At 52.1% G+C, this 22,877-nt stretch overlaps 1 protein-coding gene across 2 annotated transcripts in view; it reads left to right on the top strand.

The window, feature by feature from the left end:
• The first annotated feature begins 982 nt into the window (after positions 1–982).
• Positions 983–22,877, top strand: part of SUSD3 (sushi domain containing 3) — a 25,185-nt gene continuing 3,290 nt past the window's right edge. The window contains exons 1-4 of one of the 2 annotated variants that reach the window (XM_017546909.1): positions 983–1,127; positions 16,783–16,971; positions 18,811–18,958; positions 20,097–20,228. In XM_017546909.1, the coding sequence (XP_017402398.1) occupies positions 1,040–1,127; positions 16,783–16,971; positions 18,811–18,958; positions 20,097–20,228 (557 nt within the window). In that variant the 5' untranslated portion in view covers positions 983–1,039. The remainder of the gene's footprint in view (positions 1,128–16,782; positions 16,972–18,810; positions 18,959–20,096; positions 20,229–22,877) is intronic. The other variant, XM_017546910.2, reaches the window with a different exon arrangement.

Raw genomic sequence — 22,877 nt, 5'->3', positions numbered from 1 at the left:
AGGGGCTGCCCTACTGGAACCCCACTTCAAGGTGCGCCTGAACATCCACACTCTTCAGGGTTACTCGCCAGGCCCTCTGGAGCCAGCCCAGCAATCTGGGTCACCCTCCGCACTTCTGGAGGCACACGTCAGCCAGCTGCCCTGGGCTTCTGCTGTCAGACATTGCCAAGCCAGGGCCTTTGCACCTGCTATTCCCTCTGCCATGAATGCCTTTGCCGGCTCCACAGAGATGGGCACGGCTCAGGAGGCCTCCCTCAGGCAGCCCAAGATCCAGAGTGTCTGAGGCCTGAATATACCCCGCCCTTTGGTGGCTGCCCGGGCAGGGGGCTAAGCCTGGGTTGGGTGGGGTCAGAGGGAGAGAAAGCTGGAGCTGTGTAGGAAGGGGAAGCCAAAAGGGAGGCGACCACGAGCGTGGGGGCCCTGCAGCCAGACCCCAGGACTTTGAATCCTGTTTCCCCCACCGTGGGGCCCCTCAGTGAAAACAGAAGACAACAAGGGCACCCACCTCACAGTGCCTCAGAAGGCCTGGCCCAGCGAGAGACAGGGAAAGAAGGATGGGTCCACACAGGACACTGGGGGTGAGTGGGGTGTGGGAAGGGCGGGCCGGGGAGGGGTTTTGCTCTTTGCCCTTTGGTACCTGTCGAATCAGGCCCCTGGGAAGGCAAAATCCTGCTCAAAAAATAAAAACACAGAAGCACATGGAAAAACCACATTAGGAGCGAAGGTGAGAACAGGCAGGAGGAGGGAAGGGTGTTGCGCAGAGGCAGCCGCGCGTGCAACGCCCCGGAGGAGTGACACTCTCGCCCCGACAGCTACGCGGCTGGGAGTTTGAGCTCCCCTGGGCCCCCGCCCCCGCTCGCGTCAGGACCTCGGCTCCAGTCCAAAGTGTGGGCGTGGCCTGTAAGAGGCATGGTACCGCCCCTGGGAGGGCGGAAGGGCGGGGCCTGGTGTGCTCCGCCCCTCCCCGGCCCAGGCCCCGCCCCGTCAAGCCGGGCTCACTGCCAGAGGAGGCCCCGCCGAGCGCCGCGGAGCGCCCAGGATGCGCGGGGCGGCCGCCACCCTCCGTGGCAAGGCGAGGCCCCGGGGGCGGGCCGGGGTCACCACGTCTGCCCCAGGGAACCGCACAGGTGAGGGCTGAGGCCACGTGGCTGCGTGCGGGGCTCTGCGCCCATTTCACAGATGGGAAAGCCGAGGGGAGGGGTTGCGGGGCCGCCCAGCCGTGGGTGGGGGTCCCAGCCACGATCCGCCCTGAGGATGAACCTCCCCGACCCTCCGCCCGCCCGGCGAACGCCCTAGTGGAGCCGAAGCCTGGTAGCTAGCGGTTCCAAACCAGGCGGCTGCACGCAGCGGTCCGCGCGCCCCTTCCCGACTGGCCGCCGCGCCTTGGTCCTTGTGTTTGGTCCCGGGCGCCCGCGGGTACTGCAGCCGGCCACGCCTCTCCACGCCGCGGGCTCCGGGCCCCTCCGCGCCCCTCCGGGGGAAGTCGAAACCGGCCTCACCTGGCGGGCGGGCTGGCGGGCGGCGCGGGGCGAGCCGGGCGCCCTCTCTGCGCCTGAAGTAGGTGTCATCTTCACGGTTCCTTGGTGACCACCGGAGCTCCACTTTTCAGATGGAGAAACTGAGCCTGAGAGAGGGGAGTGGCTGTCCGAGGTCACCCTGTAGCCAGGCTTGCGATCGGGGGGCTGTCTCCGAGGCTCAGAGGCCTCCGGAAGGAAGAGAGGCTGCTTTTTATTTTACTTTTAAGTGTTTGATTTCAAGAATGTGCTTGAAGAGCTTTCACCTCCTGTGCCCAAGCCTCCTGTTTCCAATGCCGGCCTTGCCCCGCGAATGATTCTCAAGTGTAACCCTTTTAGAAAAGGAACCAAACTGGAATTCTGGGTCTCAGATATCCCAAAAGCTCACTTCCCGTGGCCACTGCCTCTGAGGGTTAGGCCTGAGGGTCCTGGGTGTCTCAGGCGTTGCCGGGCTTAGGTTCTGCACAGGAGGAAGCTGAGGCCCGGAGTGGGGTGGGCTGGCCCCAGTCACACTGTCAGCCTGCAGCCCCAGGGAACTGGCAGGAGGGTGGCAGGAGGCTGGCTTCCTCTCACAGATGGGGAAACTGCGGCCCAGGGAGTTAATTCACCAAGCAGAGGTGTGCAGCTCAGCAAAGTGGGCGCTGAGACGTGTTCCTGGTGCTGGTGGGTTTGGTTTATTTAGTTTGACACTCTGGCAGCCTAATGTCCAGAGTTCCCTAATTTGGTGTTGGGGTGATGAGCACTTTGCTGCTGTTTGAAGAAGGCATGCCCAGGGCCTGGTGCTGCCTGAGGAGCCACTTCTATTGGCACAACAGCCTGGGGGAGTGGGTAGCCAGTGCCCTTTGGATAGCCTTGACTTGCCCAAGGTCAGCCCAAGGCCAGGGAGTATCTGGAGGCTCTGTCTGCAGACCAAAGGCTTTTGCCTCAGAATTTGTGCTGGGAATGGAGCTTAGTCCGGCACCCGGTGCTCTTGTTCACCCTGCCTGCCCCTGGCTCTTCCTCTGACCACCTGCTCAGCCTCCTCTCAGACATGAGCACTTCCCAAGCACTGGCTCCTTGGAGTTTTGGGTTAGAATCCCCTCTGTGACCTGGGGTGAGTCACTGCACCTCTGTGCCTCAGTTTCCCCACTGTATACCTGCCCCCAAGTTTATGGACAGGCCCAGTGGCACCCAGGGAGCTGCTTCAGGGGTAATGCCATCATCTGGACTCCATCACTCCCCTGCCATGGAACCTTAGGCTCTCGCTCTGTGAAATGTGCTGTGAAGTGAGAGGCTGGGGGGCTGGTACCCTTTGGAGAGTGCTATTGACACTAAAATAGCAATGGCCAGGGGCGGTGGCTGACACCTCTAATCCCAACACTTTGGGAGGCTGAGGTGGGTGGATGACTTGAGCCCAGGAACTCGAAACTAACCCGGGTTACATAGCGAAACCCCATATCTACAAAAAATGCAAATAAGTTAGCCAAGCATGGTGGCATGTGCCCATAATCCCGCTATTCCGGAGTCTGAAAGGTGGAAAAATTGATTTAGCCCAGAGTTCAAGGCTACAATGAGCTGTGATCATCCCACTGCACTCCATCCTGGGCAACAGAGCAAGATTCTGTCTCAAAACAAAACAAAAACCAAAAATGTAATACGGGGGTGTGTGTTTTTCCCGACATCTTTAAAATGCGCCATTACCACTGGTTGTCCTAGAGTAGATATGAAGAGCACAGTAGTGCGGACAGACTTGTCTTCCTGAGAGGCAGGGGTCTTCCCTGTTCTTCTGTGAGCGCCTGGGGAGAAGAGCAGGGCACAGGGGAGAGAGCGGGAGTTATCATGTTTGTTGCACGGCCAGCCCCTGGCTCTGCTCCCAGGGCAGTTCCAGCACTCCCTGAACTGAGAGATTGTCCAGGAACGCAGGGTTCCAGTGGCTGGAGGTAACCCCCTGGCATCCCTGGAAATGCCTGGAGAAGGGGCAGCAGGAGGCATGCTCTGCAGGTGCCATCTTGGCTTCACCCCTGAACTCCTGCCCCAGGACTGGGCTGTGTCCATTTTATAGAGGAGAAACCGAGACCCCATGAGCACCTGTATAAATCAAAGCAAGGTGGATATGCCCCATGATACCTGGCTGTGGTCTTCTACTGCCCATTGGCATTGACAGAGCTGCTGGTAAGAGGCACAGGTTCCCAGACCCTTGGTTTTCCACCAGGAATGTGAGGGTACACGTTCCTCATTTAGAATTAGCCCAGTTCTGTGCTGGAGGAGAGTGTGCTTTCCACACCCGGAGGCCCTCCTGCTGCTCGGCCTGGAGATGCAAGGCCACAGTGGCTCTGAAGCCTGTGCCCACCCTCCCTGTGGAGATGGGCTCAGAGAGGGCAGGTGACTTACCTGAAGACACACAGCCAGGGCTATGGGCCACCCACATGTAGTGTTGGGGCCAGGCCCTGTCCCTACTGCCAGGGTCTTGGGGATCCTGTTCTCAAAGCGCCTTTGTGTGCACAAGTCACCCCCTTTAAACTGAGAAATTCCTCCTGAGGGTTCCCATTTCACATTTGGGGGAACTGAGACCCAGATTGAGGTCACACAAGGACTCACTGGCAGGTGGGAATCGAGTCCAGGTGAGACTGGGTCCGTCAGCATGCCTCTGTCACTCGGGTACCCTCTCTCCCACGACCTCGGCCAGCATAAAAGGGATCATAGTTGCCTGGTCCCACAGCAAGTGAGGTCAGGGTATAGGGGCTGTGTGGCAAATGCCAGGAGGGAGGACAGAAGGGCCGGCCTGGGGTCTAAGGTTCCAGATAAAAGATTAACAAGCACCATTATTCTCAGACGCCCAGCTGGCCTCATGGGCTGGGAGGATGGGGACCTACCTTGGTTAGGCCTGCACCCTCCGATAAGGCCAGGGAGGGAGGAAGGAAGCGCAGCTGCGGCAGCAGGTGTAGCACGTGGGCTGAGGGCCGCTGGGGCATCCCACAGGTGTGGCCCTCAGGTACCCATTGGTCCTCACCACCTGCTCCTGAGCTGTAGTAGGGCCAGGCAGGACCTCATGTTTTTATTTTGTATCTTGTTTGCATCAAGTCCGTTTTCTGCCGTTTTTCCCTCTCCTTTAAGATTTACATGCATGCAGTGAAAAGCGGTCTGAAGGGTACCACGTAAGAAATGTCCCAGCGCTGGGCCAGCAGACCAAGGGCAACCAAAACCAAGGGCCGGGGTATAGTAGGCAGGTAGGGTGGGGCTGGAGGGCAGGGCAGGTCCAGGAGGTAAGGCCTCTGCCTCTAGCTTTAGGGAACAGCTCCTCAGGGACAGCTGGGGTGGGGGGTCCCCTGCAGGGGCCAGGCTCAGGACGGCCATCTGCAGGCAGCTGGGAGTTTACGAGTGTTTGAAGCAGGGGAGGGGACAGGTGGGATCTGCCTCTCAGGCACTAGGCATGGGGAGGGGCTCAGGAGGTCAGTGAGGGGTGGCCCTGGGTCCCCTGGGAGTCTGGGCGTATCTGTGTGAGCAGGATTTGGCTCTGTGGCGGTTAGAGGCAAGGGTGATCTACCAGCTCCATCCCCATGCCTTGGTGATTTCTTGGAATGTCCCTGGGAGGTGGGTGGGTGCAGATAGAGACTTCATAGACCATAGCTCCTGGCACTGTGCTGCCTGCCCTCTCCTAGCTGCCAGTTCACTGTGAATCCTATGGAAAGGGCTACCCCGAAGGGACAGGAGCCTAGGCTCCTACACTTGGAACAGCCATTGTGCAACCAGGGGTCTTGGGCAGGTTTGTGGGCCTCAGTTTCCTCATCTGGAAAATGGAGCCAGCCCAGAGAAAGTGTTTCCTGGCCTCCCAGACTCAGGATAGGAATTCAGGAGACCCCACTGGGGCCTGAAGTGTTGGAGGTCCCCTGCATGCTGCGGAACTTGGGGATCAGGGGCTAAGGGCTGAAGTTTCCCTGGATTCCATGGGCCTTGAGGATTGAGGCCCAGGCCCCCAGTAGGGCTCATGTCCTGGGCTGCTTAGGATGTGGCTTATTACTGCAGGAGGGCAAGTCACCAGTTTTGTAGATGGAGAAGTTGAGGCTGAGACAGGTGAGAAATCCAGGTCCAGGACCTGCTGCTGGGAAGGGTCTTGTCAGGATCAGACCCTGGGAACCTACTGGTTAGCCCTCCAGGAAGCCTGCCCACTCAACTGGGGGCTAAAGGGGACATTCCCGGTTGGTGGCTTCTCTATCTGTGGCCTCTGCAGCAGGAGAGGCCAGAGAAACATGACTTTGCCTCCCTGTGCCCTCTTGGCTGAGGGTTTAGAGGAGGTTGGACCTCCTGGCTGCTCCAAAGAGGCAGGTCAGGGCTGTGAGCCTTGAGCGAGGACTCAGCCTACTCTCCCTCCTACCAGTTACTTTCCCCAGACACTCTGCTTGACCTGTAAAGGAACGCCATTCCAGCAGCGCATTAATGTTAGGACCTGAGCATGAGATCCTCCTGGTCAGCTGGCTAGAAATACAGGGTCTGGGCCAGGCGCACTGGCTCACACCTGTAATCCCAGCACTTTGGGAGGCTGAGGTGGGTGGATCATGAGGTCAAGAGATTGAGACCATCCTGGCCAACATGGTGAAAACCCATCTCTACTAAAAATACAAAAACTAGCCGGGTATGGTGGTGCACACCTGTAGTCCCAGCTACTTGGAAGGCTGAGGCAGGAGAATCACTTGAACCCAGGAGGCGGAGATTGCAGTGAGCCCACATCGCACCACTGCACTCTGGCCTGGCGAAAGAGTGAGGCGCCGTCTCAAAAAAAAAACAGAAGGAAAGAAATGCAAGGTCGGATGTCAGGACTGCATATAAGGCCCCCCAGCCCCACCAGGCACCATCCTTCTCTGCTCATGGACAGTTAGGGGGCCGGCATCAATTTTACCAGGCTTGTACTCCAAATCGTTTTATACCTTTGAGTTTTTAATTTGACGGCACATCTGGGCTTCTTGTGGGTCAGTGTTACGTGCTGGCTGCTCCCCTTTCTTTGGTTGTGGGTGGTGAGTTCACCCTTTATCCCCCACGTTTGTGAGGCTCAATGATGCAGACAGGACAGGCTCTGGGGATGTGTGGAGGGGCCGAGCTTGCCCCCTTGTTGATGCCTTTCACTGTGACATATAATCCACCACCTGCTGAAGACAAGAGCCCTCACTATAGCAGAACCTGGCGGCTGAGAACACAGGATGTGGCTTTTGACAGATGAAGTGTGAACCAAGACAGGACCTTGGTCGACCTCAGACATGGCTAGGCGAGAGCCGACTGGTCAACCTCAGACGTGGTTAGGTGTGAGCTCCCCACCCGGCTCAGCCCAACACATGGGCAGGCAGGGGGAGGGGCTGCCCCTTCTAAGACGCACATAGAGGAAGCCAGCTGTGGAGGTGCTAGGACAATCAATATGTCATCCAGTCCTCTCTTCCTCTGCCTGCTGTGGTATTTGTAGGTGGAGACACAGACCCAGGGTGAAGTGACCAGGGTCTCCTGTAAGGCTGGGATGACCCCCAAACCCCAGCCCTCTGGCTCCAGAGCTGGGCCTGGCTGCCTTGGGTGCACAGGAGGCCCTGGCAGTCACATCTGTCTTGTTTGAGAGGAAGCTATGTTCCTTGGTGACACACAGTCTTGGTAGAATAAGTCCCAGGAACAGCCCCATGTCCAGACGGCTCAACAGTGGTTAGTATCTGGGTCTTGGATGGGGAGTGGGATTGCCACCCCTTCCCTGGGACCCTGCTGGGTGGGAAGGGGAGGTGCCTAGGGGGTCAGTTACATGTCAGCAGTGGGAATGCTTGGGGTCTTCCCCCAGCATTTTTCTTTCCGACGTGCAGCAGAGTTGAAATCATTTTACGCCTGCACAAGCAGGCTGAGCCAGCTCGATTCCACCCTTCAGATTTCGCTGTGCCTACTTTCTCACATTTGCCTCCATCCCTTGGTCCACCCCTCCAGGCATCTCATTATTCTAATGAAGTTCTAGTTTTATTTTTAAAGAATGAATTTGCCTTCATCCATTCATCCTCTCACTTGGCAGACACTCAGCCAGGCGCTGTTGTGGGTGCTGGACACACTCACCCTCACCAGCCTCCCCTCCCTCCCTCCAACGGCTGCTCCCAGACCTCTGGCTGGTGGGGCCTCCTCTCTGCAAGGGCCGCAGTGGGCTGGGAAGCCACAGAGGAATGCAGAAGTCGCAGCTCTAAATTAAGGACTGGGAAGTGTTGGCCGCCTGGCAGGCCTGGGGAAGGGGGCACGTGGTCGGCCCGTGGCTGCCCTGCTGTGTCTGCCAGGGCTCCAAAATCCCATGGCCACCTCCTTGGCCAGAAGGACAGTGCATATCCAGATCCCAAGATTCTGAAGAAGCGAAGCATTTCCAGGCCCTTTGGGAGTGCTGGTCATGACTCTTATCTGTGAGGTCAGGCTGCCAGTCCTCCATTCATTTGTTCATGCATTCATTCACTTACTCATTCCTGCACTGATGTCTGCGCTTATGGAGCATGGTATTCGATGAAGAGCCAAAACACTGGAGACAGAATCAAATCCTAGCTGTACCACTGGGAGCTAGGTGACCCAAGGCCGGCAAGAGTCAGCTGAGGGTTATAGGAAATAGCCCAGGCCAGGGGTGAGAGCCGTTCCTGACACACAGGTATGCTCTGTGTCAACCGTCATCAGTCCAGCATCCCTAGGAGGCTCTGCCTCCTGCTGCTCTCAGCCCTGGCCATTGTCCCCTCAATCCCACTGAAGGGCAGGTCAGCTGCTCAGGCCCTCCCCACTCTGTGTGCCGCCCCTAGAAATTGTGCACCTCTCCCCTGCAGCCTCCCCAATCTGAAGGGCTGGTCTTTTTAACCCTGACGGAGATAAGAAGCAAAAAAAGAGTATCTTCTTTTTTGTTTGTTTGGTTGGTTTTTTTGAGACAGTTTCATTCTGTCGCCCAGGCTGGAGTGCAGTGGCACAATCTTGGCTCACTGCAACTTCTACCTCCCAGGTTCAAGCGATTCTCCTGCCTCAGCCTCCAGAGTAGCTGGGATTACAAGGTGCCTGCCATCACACCTGGCTAATCTTTTTGTATTTTTAGTAGAGACGGGGTGTCACCATATTGGCCAGGCTGATCTCGAACTCCTGACCTCATGATCCACCCACCTCAGCCTCCAAAAGTCCTGGGATTACAGGCGTAAGCCACCGAACCTAATCGAGTGTCTTCAGTTTTAAATATGCATTTCTTTAACTGACGTATTTTCCCTCATATTTTTTAAACACCTTTAAGGGTCTATAATTTACATACCATACAATTTGCTTATTTAAATTATAGAACTTGGTAGCTTTTAGTACATTCACAGGTATGTGCTACTGTCACTCCAGTCAATTTTTTTTTTTGTTTTGAGATGGAGTCACTCTGTTGCCCAGGTTAGAGTGTAGTGGCATGATCTCAGCTCGCTGTAACCTCTGCCTCCCGGGCTCAAGCGATTTCCCTGCCTCAGCCTCACGAGTAGCTGGATTACAGGTGTGCACCACCACGCCCAGCTAGTTTTTGTATTTTAGTAGAGACGGAGTTTCACTATGTTGGCCAGGATGGTCTCGATCTCTTGACCTCGTGATCCGCCCTCCTCGGCCTCCCAAAGTTCCGGGATTACAGGTGTGAGCCACCGCGCCAGCCCAAATTTTTGTATTTTTTATAGAGATGGGGTTTCACCATGTTGGCCAGGCTGGTCTTGAACCCTTGACCTCAGGTGATCTGACCTCCTCGGCCTCCCAAAGTGCTGGGATTACAGGTGTGAGCCACTGTGCCCGGCCACTCCAGTCAATTTTAGAATGTTTTTAATCACCCCAAAAGAAGATCCCATAGCCCTTAGCGGTCATCTCCCAGTTTTCCCTTTCCCCCAGCTTCTGACAGCCACTAACCTGCTTTCTGTCTCTGGATTTGCCTATTCTGGACATTTCGTATGAATGTCATCATGTGACATATGACCTTTTGTGTCTGACTTCTTTCACTTGACAGTGTTTTCAAGGTTTATCCATGTTGCAGCATGGATCAGCACTTCATGCGTTTTGATGATTTAATAGTGCCCGGTGGTGTGGATAAACCGCGTTTTGTTTATTCACTTACTGGTTGACAGACATTTAGGTGTTTCAACTTTCTGGCCATTACGAATAATGCTGCTGTGAACATTCGTGTACCCATTTTTGTATAGACAGGTATTTTCATTTCTTTTGGCTGATTACCTAGGAGTGGAATTACTGGATCATGTGGTAATTCTGTGCTTAACTCTTTGAGAAACCACCAGACAGTTTTCCAAAGCTGCTGCACCATTTCGTTCCCGAACCAGTAGGATCTGAGGTGCCAATTTCTCCACATTCTTCCTGATGCTTGATGTTGTCTGTCTTTATTTTATTTTATTTTTTTGAGATGGAGTCTCACTCTGTCACCCAGGCTAGAGTGTAGTGGCATGATCTCAGCTCACTACAACCTCCTTCTCCCAAATTCAAGTGATCCTCCTGCCTCAGCTTCCCGAGTAGGTGGGATTACAGGAACCCACCACCATGCCCTGCTGATTTTTGTATTTTTAGTAGAGACGGGGTTTTACCATGTTGGCCAGGCTAGTCTTGAACTCCTGACCTCAGGTGATCCACCCGCCTTGGCCTCCCAAAGGGCTGGGATTACAGGGGTGAGCCACCACACCCAGCCAGTGCTTGGTATTGCTTGTCTTTTTGACAGGCGTCTTTGTGGTTTTGATTTGTATTTCCCTGAAAGTTAATAATTTTGAGAATCTTCTTGTGCTTATTGGCTGCTAATTTATCTTTTTCAAAGAAATGTCTGTTCAGATCCTTTGAGCATTTAAAAATGTTGTTGTCTTATTATAATTGAATTGTGATAATGCTTTATATGTTCTAGACACATGCCTCTTATCAGATACATGATTTCCAAGTACTTTCTCTCTTATTGCTAAGTTGTCTTTTCACTTTACTGAATGTGTCCTTTAAAGCACAAACATTTTTCATTTTGATAATGTCCTGTTTTTTTCTTTTTTCTGTTGGTATTTGTCTTTGGTGTTGTATCTAAGAAACCATTGCTTAAGGTCACAAAGATTTTCCCCTATGTTTTCTTCTAAGAGTTTCATAGCCTTAGCTTTTACTCTTACGTCTTTGATTCACTTTAAGTTAATTTCAGTATGTGGTATGAGCTAGGGGTCCAGCTTCAGTTGTCCCAGCCTCAATTTGTTGAAAAACTATTATTTTTCCCGTTGAATTGTCTTGGTACCCTTGTTGAAAAGCATTTGTCTGTAAATGCAGTGGTTTACTTCTGGACTCAGTTCTATTCTGTTGATCTTTATGTCTGTCCTTATGATAGTACCACATTGTTTTGATTACTCTAGGTTTGTAATAGGTTTTGAAATTGGCAAGCGTGAACCCTCTAACTTTGTTCTTTTTCAAGAGTGTTTTGGCTATTCTAGGTCTTTTGCATATCCATATGAATTTTAGGATTAGCTTGTTGATTTCTGGAAAGAAGGCAGCTGGATTGTGATAGAGATTGTGTTGAATCTGTATATCAGTTTGGGGAATACAGTAGATGCAATGAATATAGTAGATACAACGTATCTGAGGATGATGCATTCCAGGACCACCTCCCCCCAAGTGCATGAAACTTCAGATATTTATATATGTTGTTTTTTTCCTAAACACACATACCTATGGTGAAGTTTAATTTATAAATTAAACACAGTGAAAGATTAACAATAACTAGTAGCAAGTTATACCAATTATAACAATATATTGTAATGAGAGTTGTATGTATGTGGTCTCTCTCTAAATATCTTATTAAACAGTACTTACCCTTCCTGCGATGACATGAGATGATAAAATGCCTATGTGATGAGACGAATTGAGGTAAAAAACATAGGTCTTGTGAAGTAAAGGGAAATGCCAGAAATAATTCATAAGTTTGACACCGTGAGCCACTCTGAGTAGTGTGATGAAATCTCACCCATCCCGCTGCACCCTGCCTGGGATTGCTGTAAGTCACTTAGCAGCCCTCTCGGTTGTCAGATCCCAATACCACAGTGCTTGTGTTTAAGCAACTCTCATTTTACTTAATGGCCCCAAAGCACAACTGTTGTGACATACTATTTTCTGATTGTGGAACCACCAGTAACTGAAACCACGGAAAGTGAAAACAAGGATAAGGAGGGGCTACTATAACATTTTGCCATCGTAACAGTCTTCAGTTTTCTGATCCATGAACATGGGATATCTTCCCATTTATTTAGGTCTTTAATTTCTTTCAACAACATTTTGTAGTTTTCACAGTATATGTTTTGCACTTCTGCTATTAAATTTATAACATTCTTTTTGATGCTATTGTATAAAATTTTTTCTTAATTTTCAATTTGCTGCTACTGTACAGAAATCCCATCGACTTTTGTATGTTGACTTTGTGTTCTACAACCTTGCTGAACTCATTTCCATTTATAATAGTTTTTAGTGGATTTCTGAGGTTTTCTACATACATACAAAATCATGACATCTAATGGAGATAGTTTTACTTCTTCTTTTTTTTTTTTTTTTTTTTCTATTTTTTATTGCATTTTAGGTTTTGGGGTACATGTGAAGAACATTCAAGATGGTGTCTTGCTTTGTCGCCCAGGCTGGAGTGCAGTGGTGCGATTTTGGCTCACTGCAACCACTGCTTCCTGGGTTCAGGCAATTCTCGTGCCTCAGCCTCCCACATAGCTGGGAGTAACAGACATGTGGCACCCACACCTAGTTAATTTTTGTATTTTAATAGAGACAGAGTTTCACCGTGTTGGCCAGGCTGGTCTTGAACTCCTGACTTTAAGTGATCCACCTGCCTCGGCCTCTGAAATTGCTGGGATTACAGGCATGAGCCACCTCTCCTGGCCAAGCCATTTGTTTTTCTTTTCTAATTTACCCATTTTGTTGTGATTTTCGTCATTGGCTTATTAATATATAAGTGCTGTTTATGTAGAGAAGATATGAATCCCCTATTCCATGTATGTTACAAGTATAAGACTCTTAGCTGGGGGGCGGCTCCCTCCCTGCTAACAGTGGACATCTGGGCAGGTGAGCCCACTTCTCTGAGCCCTATCTGTGATAATACAGGTAAGGAATATGGGGTGCTCTTGAACAGAATGTTCCAAGCAGACATGCACTGTTATTGTTAGTAACCGTGCAGATGCTGAGGATCCACAGACAGGGAACAGTCAGAATGGCCCTGCCCAGGCCAGAGGCCGGTCTTCCCAGGTACTGAAGGGACAGAAAGGATGGAGGCAGCCTGGGGATGAAGACCCAGGTGGCCATGGTTGACCTTGGCAGAACCACAAACTGGCTGTGTGACCTCAGTGTCCCTGAGCCATGGTTTCTGGGGCTGCAGAATGGGGGAGGCTGTTCTTCCAAGGACACCATGGCTCCTGTCCTTATGTGTACCAGGCATAGCCACCTTCCAGATGCCTTGGCATTGTACATGTTTCCTCTGCACACCAGTCCAGGGTGGGCACAATAGCTGTGCTGACGTTGAGGCCAGAGCAGGCTCCCTTCCCTGGGTCTCCAAATGTGCGTGGCGGAGGTGGACTGGGCGCTCTGCAGGCTTGAGCCCATGCGTTCATTTCTGTGCTGTTGCCCAGCAGCCGCTGCAGCGCTCAGCACAGAGTAGGACCTGGGCATTTTTCTTCCTCTATTATTATTGTTGCTGATATTTCTGCTTTGGTTATTGTCACCTTTGGGCCCTGGGAAGAATCCCAAGCACTAAATAGCACACTGGGCTGAGATGTGTTTGACTGAAGTTTTGTATCAGATTTGAGCCAGTCCACTTAACAAATCCATAAAAAACAGCGGCCTAATTCCAGCTGGAGTTTATTTCTGTCCCTTCTTAGGATCTGAGAGGTTGGTCTGCCCTTTCACACTGCCATCTTTGCTCCCTGTGTTGGTCAGGATTCTCTAGAGGGACAGGAATAATAGGACAGATGTATATATAAAGCGGAGTTTATTAAGGAAGATCGACTCACACGATCACAAGATGAAGTCCTACAATAGGTTGTCTGCAAGCTGAGGAGCGAGGGAGCCAGTCCAAGTCCCCAAACCTCAAAAGTAGGGAAGACAGTGCAGCCTTCAGTCTGTGGCTAAAGGCCCACAAGCGCTTGGCAAACCACTGATGTAAGTCCAAGAATCCAATAGCTGAAGAATTGGAGTCTGATGTTCAAGGGCAGGAAGCATCTAGCACGGGAGAAAGATGGAGACCAGAAGACTCAGCCAGACTAGTCCTTCCACGTTCCTCTAACTGCTTTTATTCTAGCCTCACTGGCAGCTGATTAGATGGTGCCCATCAGATTTAGGGTGGGCCTGCTTCTCCCAGTCCACCAAATGAAATGTTAATCTCCTTTGGCAACACCCTTACAGACACACCCAGGGACTATACTTTGCATCCTTCCGTCCGATCAAGTTAACACTCAATATTAACCATCACACTCCCCAATGCAGAAGTGGCACAGCATCTGTGCTCATGCCCCATTGGCCAGGTTCAGTCACACGACTGCTCCCAGGTGCTGGGCAGGTTGGGAAATGTAGTTTTCGCTGGTGATCACATTTCCAGCTGCAACTCTGGAGTGGGGAGAAAGAGATACTAGAGGCAACAGCAGCCAGGGGTGGGGATTAGAGTTGAGGCTGCCCAGGATGAGCTGACATGGGGCAGATTCTCTCCGCTGGGCTTGTGGGGACTCCTGACGCAGTGTGCTGAGTCTCCATTCCATCCCTACCACCTTCAATTTCCATCCTAGATGGGCTTGTGAATTCAGATGTGGGGTAAGAAATGGAGTGATGGCCGGACGCAGTGGCTCACGCCTGTAATCCTAACACTTTGGGAGGCTGAGGTGGGTGGATCACGAGGTCAGGAGATCGAGACCATCCTGCCCAACATGGTGAAACCCCGTATCTACTAAAAATACAAAAATTAGCTGGGTGTGGTTGTGCGTACCTGTAATCCCAGCTACTCAGGAGGCTGAGGCAGGAGGATGACTTGAACCAGGGAGTTAGAGGTTGCAGTGAGCTGAGATCATGCCACTGCACTCCAGCCTGGTGACAAAGCGAGACCCCATGTCAAAAAAAAAAAAAAACGAAATAGAGTGATAACATCCCAGAGATGAAGACCTTGCCTGGGCATACAGCCAGCCCATGTGACTGCTCCTGGGAGGACATGAACAAATCTGGGGGATGGTATGTCTTTGGTAAACATTTTAAATTAGAGTCCACAAAGTTTGCTGGCGAATTGGTTATAAATTGAGAAAGTAGGTTTCAAGGTTTGGGGCCCAAGCAACTGAAGGATGGTGGGACTGCTGATTTAAATTAAAGTTATAATAGGAGAAGCCACATGGTCAGCAGGTTGGGGGAGCTCAGAAGCTTGGCTAGGTCACATCGTCAGGCTCAGTGGGTAGTAGGACTTCCATGCCTAGCACCCAGGGCATGGTCCCCAATACAGTGCACAGAGGACAGAAGAAGGTCGTAGCAGGTCAGTGTGGAATAATGGGGTCCATCAGACTCTACATGCCTCAGTTTTTGTCCCCACCATCACCCCAATCTCTGGGTGTTGGTCCCTGCCGGTGCAGAGGGAGACAGGCACGGAGATGCTCACGTGCCCCTTCACCGCTGCTGACTCCAGCCAGTCTCTGCCTCTGCACACACCATGCACCAGCCCGGCCTGTTCTCTCAAAGAACAGCTCTCCCTGTTCTTTGCCTGTGATGCACCAGCAGTCCACTCTCAATGCCCCAAAATCGGGAAATACTAGATACACAGGAGTAAGAGCCTCTTGCACTTGGACACTAGGAGACCTGCCCGAGGATGTCCTTAGCAGCTTCACTGAACATCCTAAACCCCAGAGGCAACTCAGATCCAGGGAACAGGGACACACACTGAGGCCCATCCGCACAATGGAACACTTCACTGCTGTGAAAAGTAACCAGCTGCTGACACGTGCAGAGCATGATGACTCATGTGCATTGTGTGTGTGTGTCTGTGTGTATGAATGTGTGTGAAGTTAGACCAGAGCCTCCTTGTCTGGTTCTGAGTCTTCCCTGCAGCATAAGAGCTGTGTGACTGCAGGAAGTGTTGTAAGATCCTCTGCCCAGTTTGCTCATCTGTCGATGGGGTTAATGACGGTTCTCCATGGCTAGGCTGCTGTGCCGATAGATGATAGCACATGCAAGGCAGGTGCTACGGCGTCCAGCCACAGTGAGCTTCTCAGTCCCAGCTGTTCTCATTGCTATAATTTTATAAAAATTCTTGATTGCTGCTGTATCCAAAGCATCTCTGTGTCCTTACTTAAGAACATCACTGTAACTGCTCTCTAGTGTTTTACTGTCTGGATGGACTTGGGTGAGGGAATCATTCCCTCCTGCTGGAGACATGGGTTGTTTCAGCCTTTCACTATTCTGTATGGCTCTGAGATGGGCTTCCCATAGAGAAATCTTGGCAGCACATCCTTATTTCCTGTGGCTAAAGGTGGATATGCAACATAGGGCCCTTACTGCATTTACCAAACGCTCTGCAGAAAGGTTGGATCTGTACCCCAACTCAGGAACAGGGCTTCCCAGGCCCTGCCAATTTGTACATTGTCTGTTTTCTTTGCGCCTTCACCTCATTGACGTAGGAAAAATGAGCTCTTCCTTGAATCAGCATTTCCTTAATTGCTGTTAGTCTATATTTTTCATGTCTGTGGGCCATTGGTATCCTTGTGAATTGCTTGTTCACAATTAGAACTTGTTGGGTTTTTTTAACGGAATATTCCATTTTTATTGATGTGTAAGACCTCTTCATAAATGAAGGCTATTGAACCAACCTTTGTCCTGTGTTTTCCAAATATCTTTTCCCCAATTTTTCACCCGAGTTGGTTGTTTTCCATTATTAGGGAGCTGCAGAAGCTTTTGCTTTCTGCTTTGTATGCAGTCAAATCTGTTGATCTCTCTCCCTCTCTTTTTTTTCCCACTGATTTCTGCCTTTGGAGCTGTGCTTAGATCATAATCAAAGGGCATGCCTCAATATTTGTTTTTATTGTCTTCTGATACTTTCTTCTTTTTTTAACACTCCAATCCTCAACATCTAGAGTTTACTTCATGGAGGGATCCAGCTGCTTTGTCCCAGGGTCTGGATGGCCCCTGTGACCTCCAGAGTATCCGGTGGCCTTCGGAGCTGCACCCCGCCCCTTTGCTCCCCAATGCTGTGCCAGCTTCACCGTCCAGGGTCCCACCCTGCCCTGCATGCCCAGCCCCCATGCCTCACACCTACCTCTCTCCCCAGGCACCTGCGCTCAGCTGCAGCTGTCCCCGCAAGCCACCTTCCAAGTCCTTCGTGGTGATGGTGCTTCCGTGGGGACCGTACTCATGTTCCGTTGCCCCTCCAACCACCAGATGGTGGGGTCTGGGCTCCTCACCTGCACCTGGAAGGGAAGCATCGCTGAGTGGTCTTCAGGGTCCCCAGTGTGCAAACGTAAGGACCATTCTGTCAGCTTGGTGGCTCTGGGGGTGCGGGATGGTCCCAAATCCTGTCAGGAGGATGGTGTGGGTGGGGATGGCGTGGGTGTCCACTCACAAGCAGCTAGGCCAGTAGGGTCCCATTCCCAACACTGACAGCTTGCTTACAAGTCAGCAGCCGGCTGTCAGCCCTCAGCCCTCCGAGTGCCACATCAGCAGTGTGGACCCAAAGCCTCGCAGTGGGCCTGCAATCCTGGCTCTGCTACCAACTTAGCCCCTCACTGCCAAGAGGCTGCTCATGCTCTCTGAGCCAGCACTTTTTCTCTGTTAAGCAGGAAACCGTTCATTCATTCATTCATTCATTCATTCACATACATGTGCATATGGCGAACTTTAATAGGATATTGCATGTATCAAGAATCCTAAGTACTGGCCACCTAGAAGGCCATGACCTGCCTGGCCCTGGAGCTCCCAGTCTGTGAGAGGAGCTGGTTTTCTGGTTGTATTTGTTGTACAGGCGTTGAAGGGTCCACAAGATAGTCCCTTTTCAATGCCCAGCATGACATTTCCAAAATGAAGCCGTGTGTTATGTTAATGTGTTTTATGCATAAAAAGGGCTCAGAGTCAAAATAGTTTGGCAGACTCTGGGATTTTATGCTGCAGGACTTCTCAGAGCCTTTAAAATGTTCACTGGTTAGGTGATTGAGAATGCAAGTGTTAGGATTAGATTCTGAGAGGCAGAAAACCCAAAATACTATGATCAGCCATGATGGAGCCCAGCCTTCAGGGTGGGCAGGCAGGCCTGTGTGAGCTCCAGGTGGAGGGAGCCAGGCCCCTTCCCTGTCATGGCTCTGCTGGGCACGGCCTCAGCGTCATGATCCAAGGTGGCAGCAGCTGTGTTCCAGGCAGCTGTTATGGGGTAAGAGGCCTCAGGGCCAAAGGGCAGGCCCCAGTGTCTCAGGAAAGGTGCTTGGTAGTTTCTCCACATCACTTCTTATCCTCCATTGGCCAGAACATGGCCCTGTGACCACTGGGAAATGTAGTCTCCATTCTGGGTGGTCAGCATCTACTAGGGAGCATAAGAAATGGGGACCAGGGGACAGGGCCATATCCCCTACAGGGGAGTACATGGTGTTGCTCAAATTAGGATTCCAGGGCCTTTTTTCCCCAGAACATCTGTAGAATCTGATGGAACTAGTTTTTGGAGCATAGCTGAGGTCACACGGCAGATACATAGTATTTTGGGACTTCCTGGAAAGTGACCTGAGAAGACATGTAAGCCCCTGAAGAATGTTGCCAGCTTGGGGCAACATTGTGAAAACTCACATGGGCTGGGCAAGGCCTCCTCAGCACTGTTGTCACCTCCTCTCTGTGCCTTGCCCTTCCTCCATTCCTCAAGCAGGACTCCAGTGGGTAGGAGCCAGGGAGGCCCTCACTCTGAACTCCCTGCCAGAGCTTCTCCAATGTCCAAGTCACTCTGCAAACTCCTACACACCCTACAAAAACCAGCTCAAGTAACCCCTTCAATTAGCCACTCTGCATACTCCTGCACACCCTGCTCAAATATCTATTTCTTGGGGAGAGTCTTCTCTGATAGCGCCACCTCCAGATACAGTTTGCACAGATCTTTGCCTCAGCCCCCCACACCTTACTGCCCCCTTACCATGCATCACAGCTCACTGAGGGTCAGCCAGGCCCTGTCCACACCCAGGACCTGCCCCTACCACCTCTGAGGCCCCCAGCCCTGGGGCCAGGCAGATCTGGGCGAACCTGGGGCCAGGCAGACCTGGGCGAACCTGGGGCCAGGCAGACCTGGGCAAACCTTGCCCAGGAGCTGGCAGCTGTCTCCACACAGTGGTGCCGCCGCATGAGACCTTTGGCTTCAAGGTGGCTGTGGTCGCCTCCATCGTGAGCTGCGCCATCATCCTGCTCATGTCCATGGCCTTCCTCACCTGCTGCCTCCTCAAGTGCATGAAGAAGGGTGAGCAACGGCGTTCCAACAGGTACAGTGGCCTCGTGGTCTCGGGGTCCTTCCAGGAGGCACCTCTTGGCACCATCAGAGGAGGAGAGGGCAGAGTGTTTCATAGGAACCCTGGCACTGCCCTCAGGGCACCCATTCCTGCCACCACTGCTCTGGGCCTGCGTCTCACCATCATACCAAGTGCTGCTTCTGGCCCACACAGCGGCCACAGGCAGCATCACAGCTGGGGGACACATGGGCCCCCAAGGCCCTGCTTTTAGGCCAGGCCATGGGTTCACGTGGGATTGTTTTATTCTTTTTTTTTTTTTTTTTTTTGAGATGGGGTCTCACTTTGTTGCCTAGGCTGGAGTGCAGGGGTGTCATCTCAGCTCACTACAACCTCCACCTCCAAGGTTCAATCAGTTCTCCTGCCTCAGCCTCCCTAGAAGCTGGCATTACAGGCAGGTACCACCACACCTGACACATTTTTTGTATTTTTAGTGAAGATGGGGTCTCACCGTATTGGCCAGGCTGGTCTTGAACTCCTGACCTCAGGTGATCTGCCCACCTTGTCCTCCCAAAGTGCTGGGATTACAGACGTGAGCCACTGCGCCCAGCACTCTGCTGTGTTAATGGGCTGCAGGGCTGCCACACACGCCCCTTAAACCTTGAGGGGGGTGTCACTGTCACTGCAGACAGAGGGCTGCTCAACTACAGCCCACCAGCTAAGTCTGGCTTTCTGTCAGGATTTTCCCCATGGTAATTTATTTATTTATGTATTTATTGTTTTTATTTTTTATTGTGGTAAAATACCAATACATAAAACCTACCTTTTTAACGTCTATGGTTCAGTGGCATTAAGTATGTTCACGATGTAGTGCAGCCATCAGCACCATCCAGCCCTAGGACTTTGCACCACCTGTATTTGTAAGTAAAGTTTTACTGGAACACAGCCACGTTCATTGTCTACTGGTGTGTGGCTGCTTTTGGGCTGCAGTGGCAGAGTTTAGCTGTGGGAGAAATCGTGTGCCTCACCGCACCTACAACATCCACTCTTTGAGAGGTTTGCCAGCCTGCCCTGGCACTGCACAGGGTGCCCTGGGCCTACATGGAGCCCATTTCCGCTGCTGTCAGGGTCACGTGTGCATGCTCAGAGTCCTTCCTCCCAAACTCTCCTCCAGGTCAGCCCAGCTGTGGTCCCAGCTGAGAGATGAGGACTTGGAGACCGTGCAGGCCGCATACCTGGGCCTCAAGCACTTCAACAAACCCATGAGCGGGCCCAGCCAGGCACACGACAACCACAGCTTCACCACGTGAGCCTGGGTCTGGGTGGGGGGGCATGCTGGGGGACAAGGGGTCCAGCTTGGTCAGGCCCTGGGGCACCTGCTGCTCCCACATGCTGAGAGCCGGGGCACACCTGGCTCACCCAGAACCTTCACTCTCGTCTCTAAAACAAGAGGCTGGTGGTCTTTGTAGTACTCTTCCTGACTGTGACATTCTAGGACTCAGAGCTGCCCCCAGCAGTGTTTTCATCTGGAAGATCCATCCTCCAGGGAGGCTGAAGCTTCCACACACCCGTGTTCGCTCCACCCACACCCAGCGAGGCTCTGCACTGAGCCGCAATCACTTGTTCTCCCTCCCGCCCCCTCTCCCTCTCCTTTCTCTTTCTCTCTTAATATACACATACATTTTTTTCGCCCTGAACCAATAGAAAGACATTCTTTTTCTGAGTCCAGAAATCTAATATTGATTGGCCGGGTGCGATAGCTCATGCCTTAATCCCAGCAGTTTGTGGGCTGAGGTGGGAGGATCACCTGAGGTCAGGAGTTTGAGACCAGCCTGGCCTACATGGTGAAAACCCAACGGGGTTTCACCCAAACAAAAAATTAGCCTGGCGTGGCGGCAGGCACCTGTCATCCCAGCTACCTGGGAGGCTGAGGCAGGAGAATCGCTTGAGCCCGGGAGGCGGAGGTTGCAGTGAGCCAAGATGGCACCACTGCACTCCAGCCTGGGTGACAGAGCCAGACTCCGTCTCATAAAAAAACAAAACAAAAAGAAACCCAACAACAACAGCAAAAAAACCTGAACAGAAATCTAATATTGATGCACGTGGCCTGTCGAGTGGAGAACATCTCAGTTGATGAGCAGCGTTGAGTGTGCCCACCCTTTGGTCCATAATCACACGCGGTGCTCAGCCGCCAGGTCTCTGAGCTCCTTAAACTGGAATGGGCCTTCAGTTTTTTGTGGCATAGTCTTCTGAGGGTTCCAGGTCAGTGTTCGCATACGGAGCTCCTGTCTGGATCTGTGCGGTGTTTCTGCATCACCAGGCCCCGCTGTGCATTCCTGCTGCAGGGCTGAGTGCGCAGATCATAGCCACGGGCCAGGCTGCCCCCACAGGCCACATGGAATGGGGTCTCTTGGCTGAGGCGAAGCGCCCCAGGTCCCTTCACTGTCAGAGCATGAGGGAGGGGCTCTTAAGGGTCCCTCTGCTGCCTCAGCAGCCTCCTACTCATGGTCTCAGCATGGAGGGGCGATCCTCCAGATCCGTTCTTGCCTTGGGCATTACGGAATGGTGACTTTGTTCATTCTGTTGCAGTTCTGACGTTCCTTCTATCAGGAATGAGGATAAGCTGGTTTTTTCTTTCCTTTCTTTCTTTCAATTTTGTTTTGTTCTTTTAGCATCAGGTTTATCAGGGCTCTTTCCTTTTTTTATTTTTAAGACAGTCTTGCTATGTTGCCCAGGGTGGAGTGCCATAGCACAGTCTCAGCTCACTGCAACCNGCAGTTCTGACGTTCCTTCTATCAGGAATGAGGATAAGCTGGTTTTTTCTTTCCTTTCTTTCTTTCAATTTTGTTTTGTTCTTTTAGCATCAGGTGAACTCGTAAGTATTCTTTCCTGAAATTTATTTTGGGAAAAGTTCAGAAATACACAAAAGTAAAATATTGTCCTGGATCTCCTGCTCCCACCTCCCATTCTCATGGTCACCAGCTCAGCCAGGCCACCCCATTCGAGCCCGCCCCCCCCACATTATTTTCAAGCACACTTTTTGTGGGCTCCAGTTGTTCTTGGCAGTGGGAGCTCCGCCAAGCTGTGGCCTGTGTCCTTCTGATCCTTCGCCGTCAGTCTGTGAGTGCTTCCTGCCTTGCACAAGATGTTCCAGCCCCATCTTGAGCTTTCTGTGCCCGGCCCTGGGGTTGGCCACTGCAGTGCGGGCGGGCACCAAGACGACATCATTGAGCTTGGCTTCCCTTTCTTCAGGCCCTCCCGCTGGAGCCTTTCGAGGCTGCAGTGCGCTTGGTCCCATCCCTTGTGGCCTCACTGGGTGACTGTAACAGTGCATCGGCTTTCTCCCCTGTAAAGTGAGATGGCAGTGGTGCTCACATTCTCAGGTTGTTGAGGCTACCTGAGTCCAGGTGTGTGCCCCTCTTGCCAGGCCCAGGGGGAGAGCTTGGTGAATACTGTCATTGCCACTCTTATGACCTTATGCAGATGGGGAAACTGAGGCACGGGAGGGGGTGATCTGTGTGGCCCTGGGTTGCACACATCGTGTTGGGTCTCGCCAACACCTGCAGGGAGGGAATTCACCTTTCCATCTCCTTTCCTGGCACTTCAGGTGTGCACTGCATCACCAAGGATGCAGCAGGAATGCTGCCATGAGACTTCTGCACTTAGTAGCACGTTCCAGGTCACCGTGGTGGTGTGAGGCCTTCAGGCTGTCATTCCTTGTGGTAGCCTGTTGTCCCAAAGTTTCCAACATCTGCGAGACCCTGCCTGCTGAGCGGTCAGGCATGGTCAGCGTCTTTTTGCTTAGTGCTGTTTTTCTTTTACAAGACCACACTCTTGGGGGCGATCCTGGGAATCCATTGTTTAGGCCTGACGTTCTGAATGTGTTACGACCAGATCCTTTCTCTGGGAGCTCTGGCATAAGTGACTTCGGCCATAGCTTTCTGGGGACTGCACC

This window comes from Cebus imitator, unplaced genomic scaffold (genome assembly GCF_001604975.1).
Source record: "Cebus imitator isolate Cc_AM_T3 unplaced genomic scaffold, Cebus_imitator-1.0 Scaffold192, whole genome shotgun sequence".
Taxonomy (NCBI): domain Eukaryota; kingdom Metazoa; phylum Chordata; class Mammalia; order Primates; family Cebidae; genus Cebus; species Cebus imitator.
The sequence above is the reverse complement of the archived record's forward strand: the minus strand, read 5'-3'. Positions and strand labels throughout refer to the sequence as shown.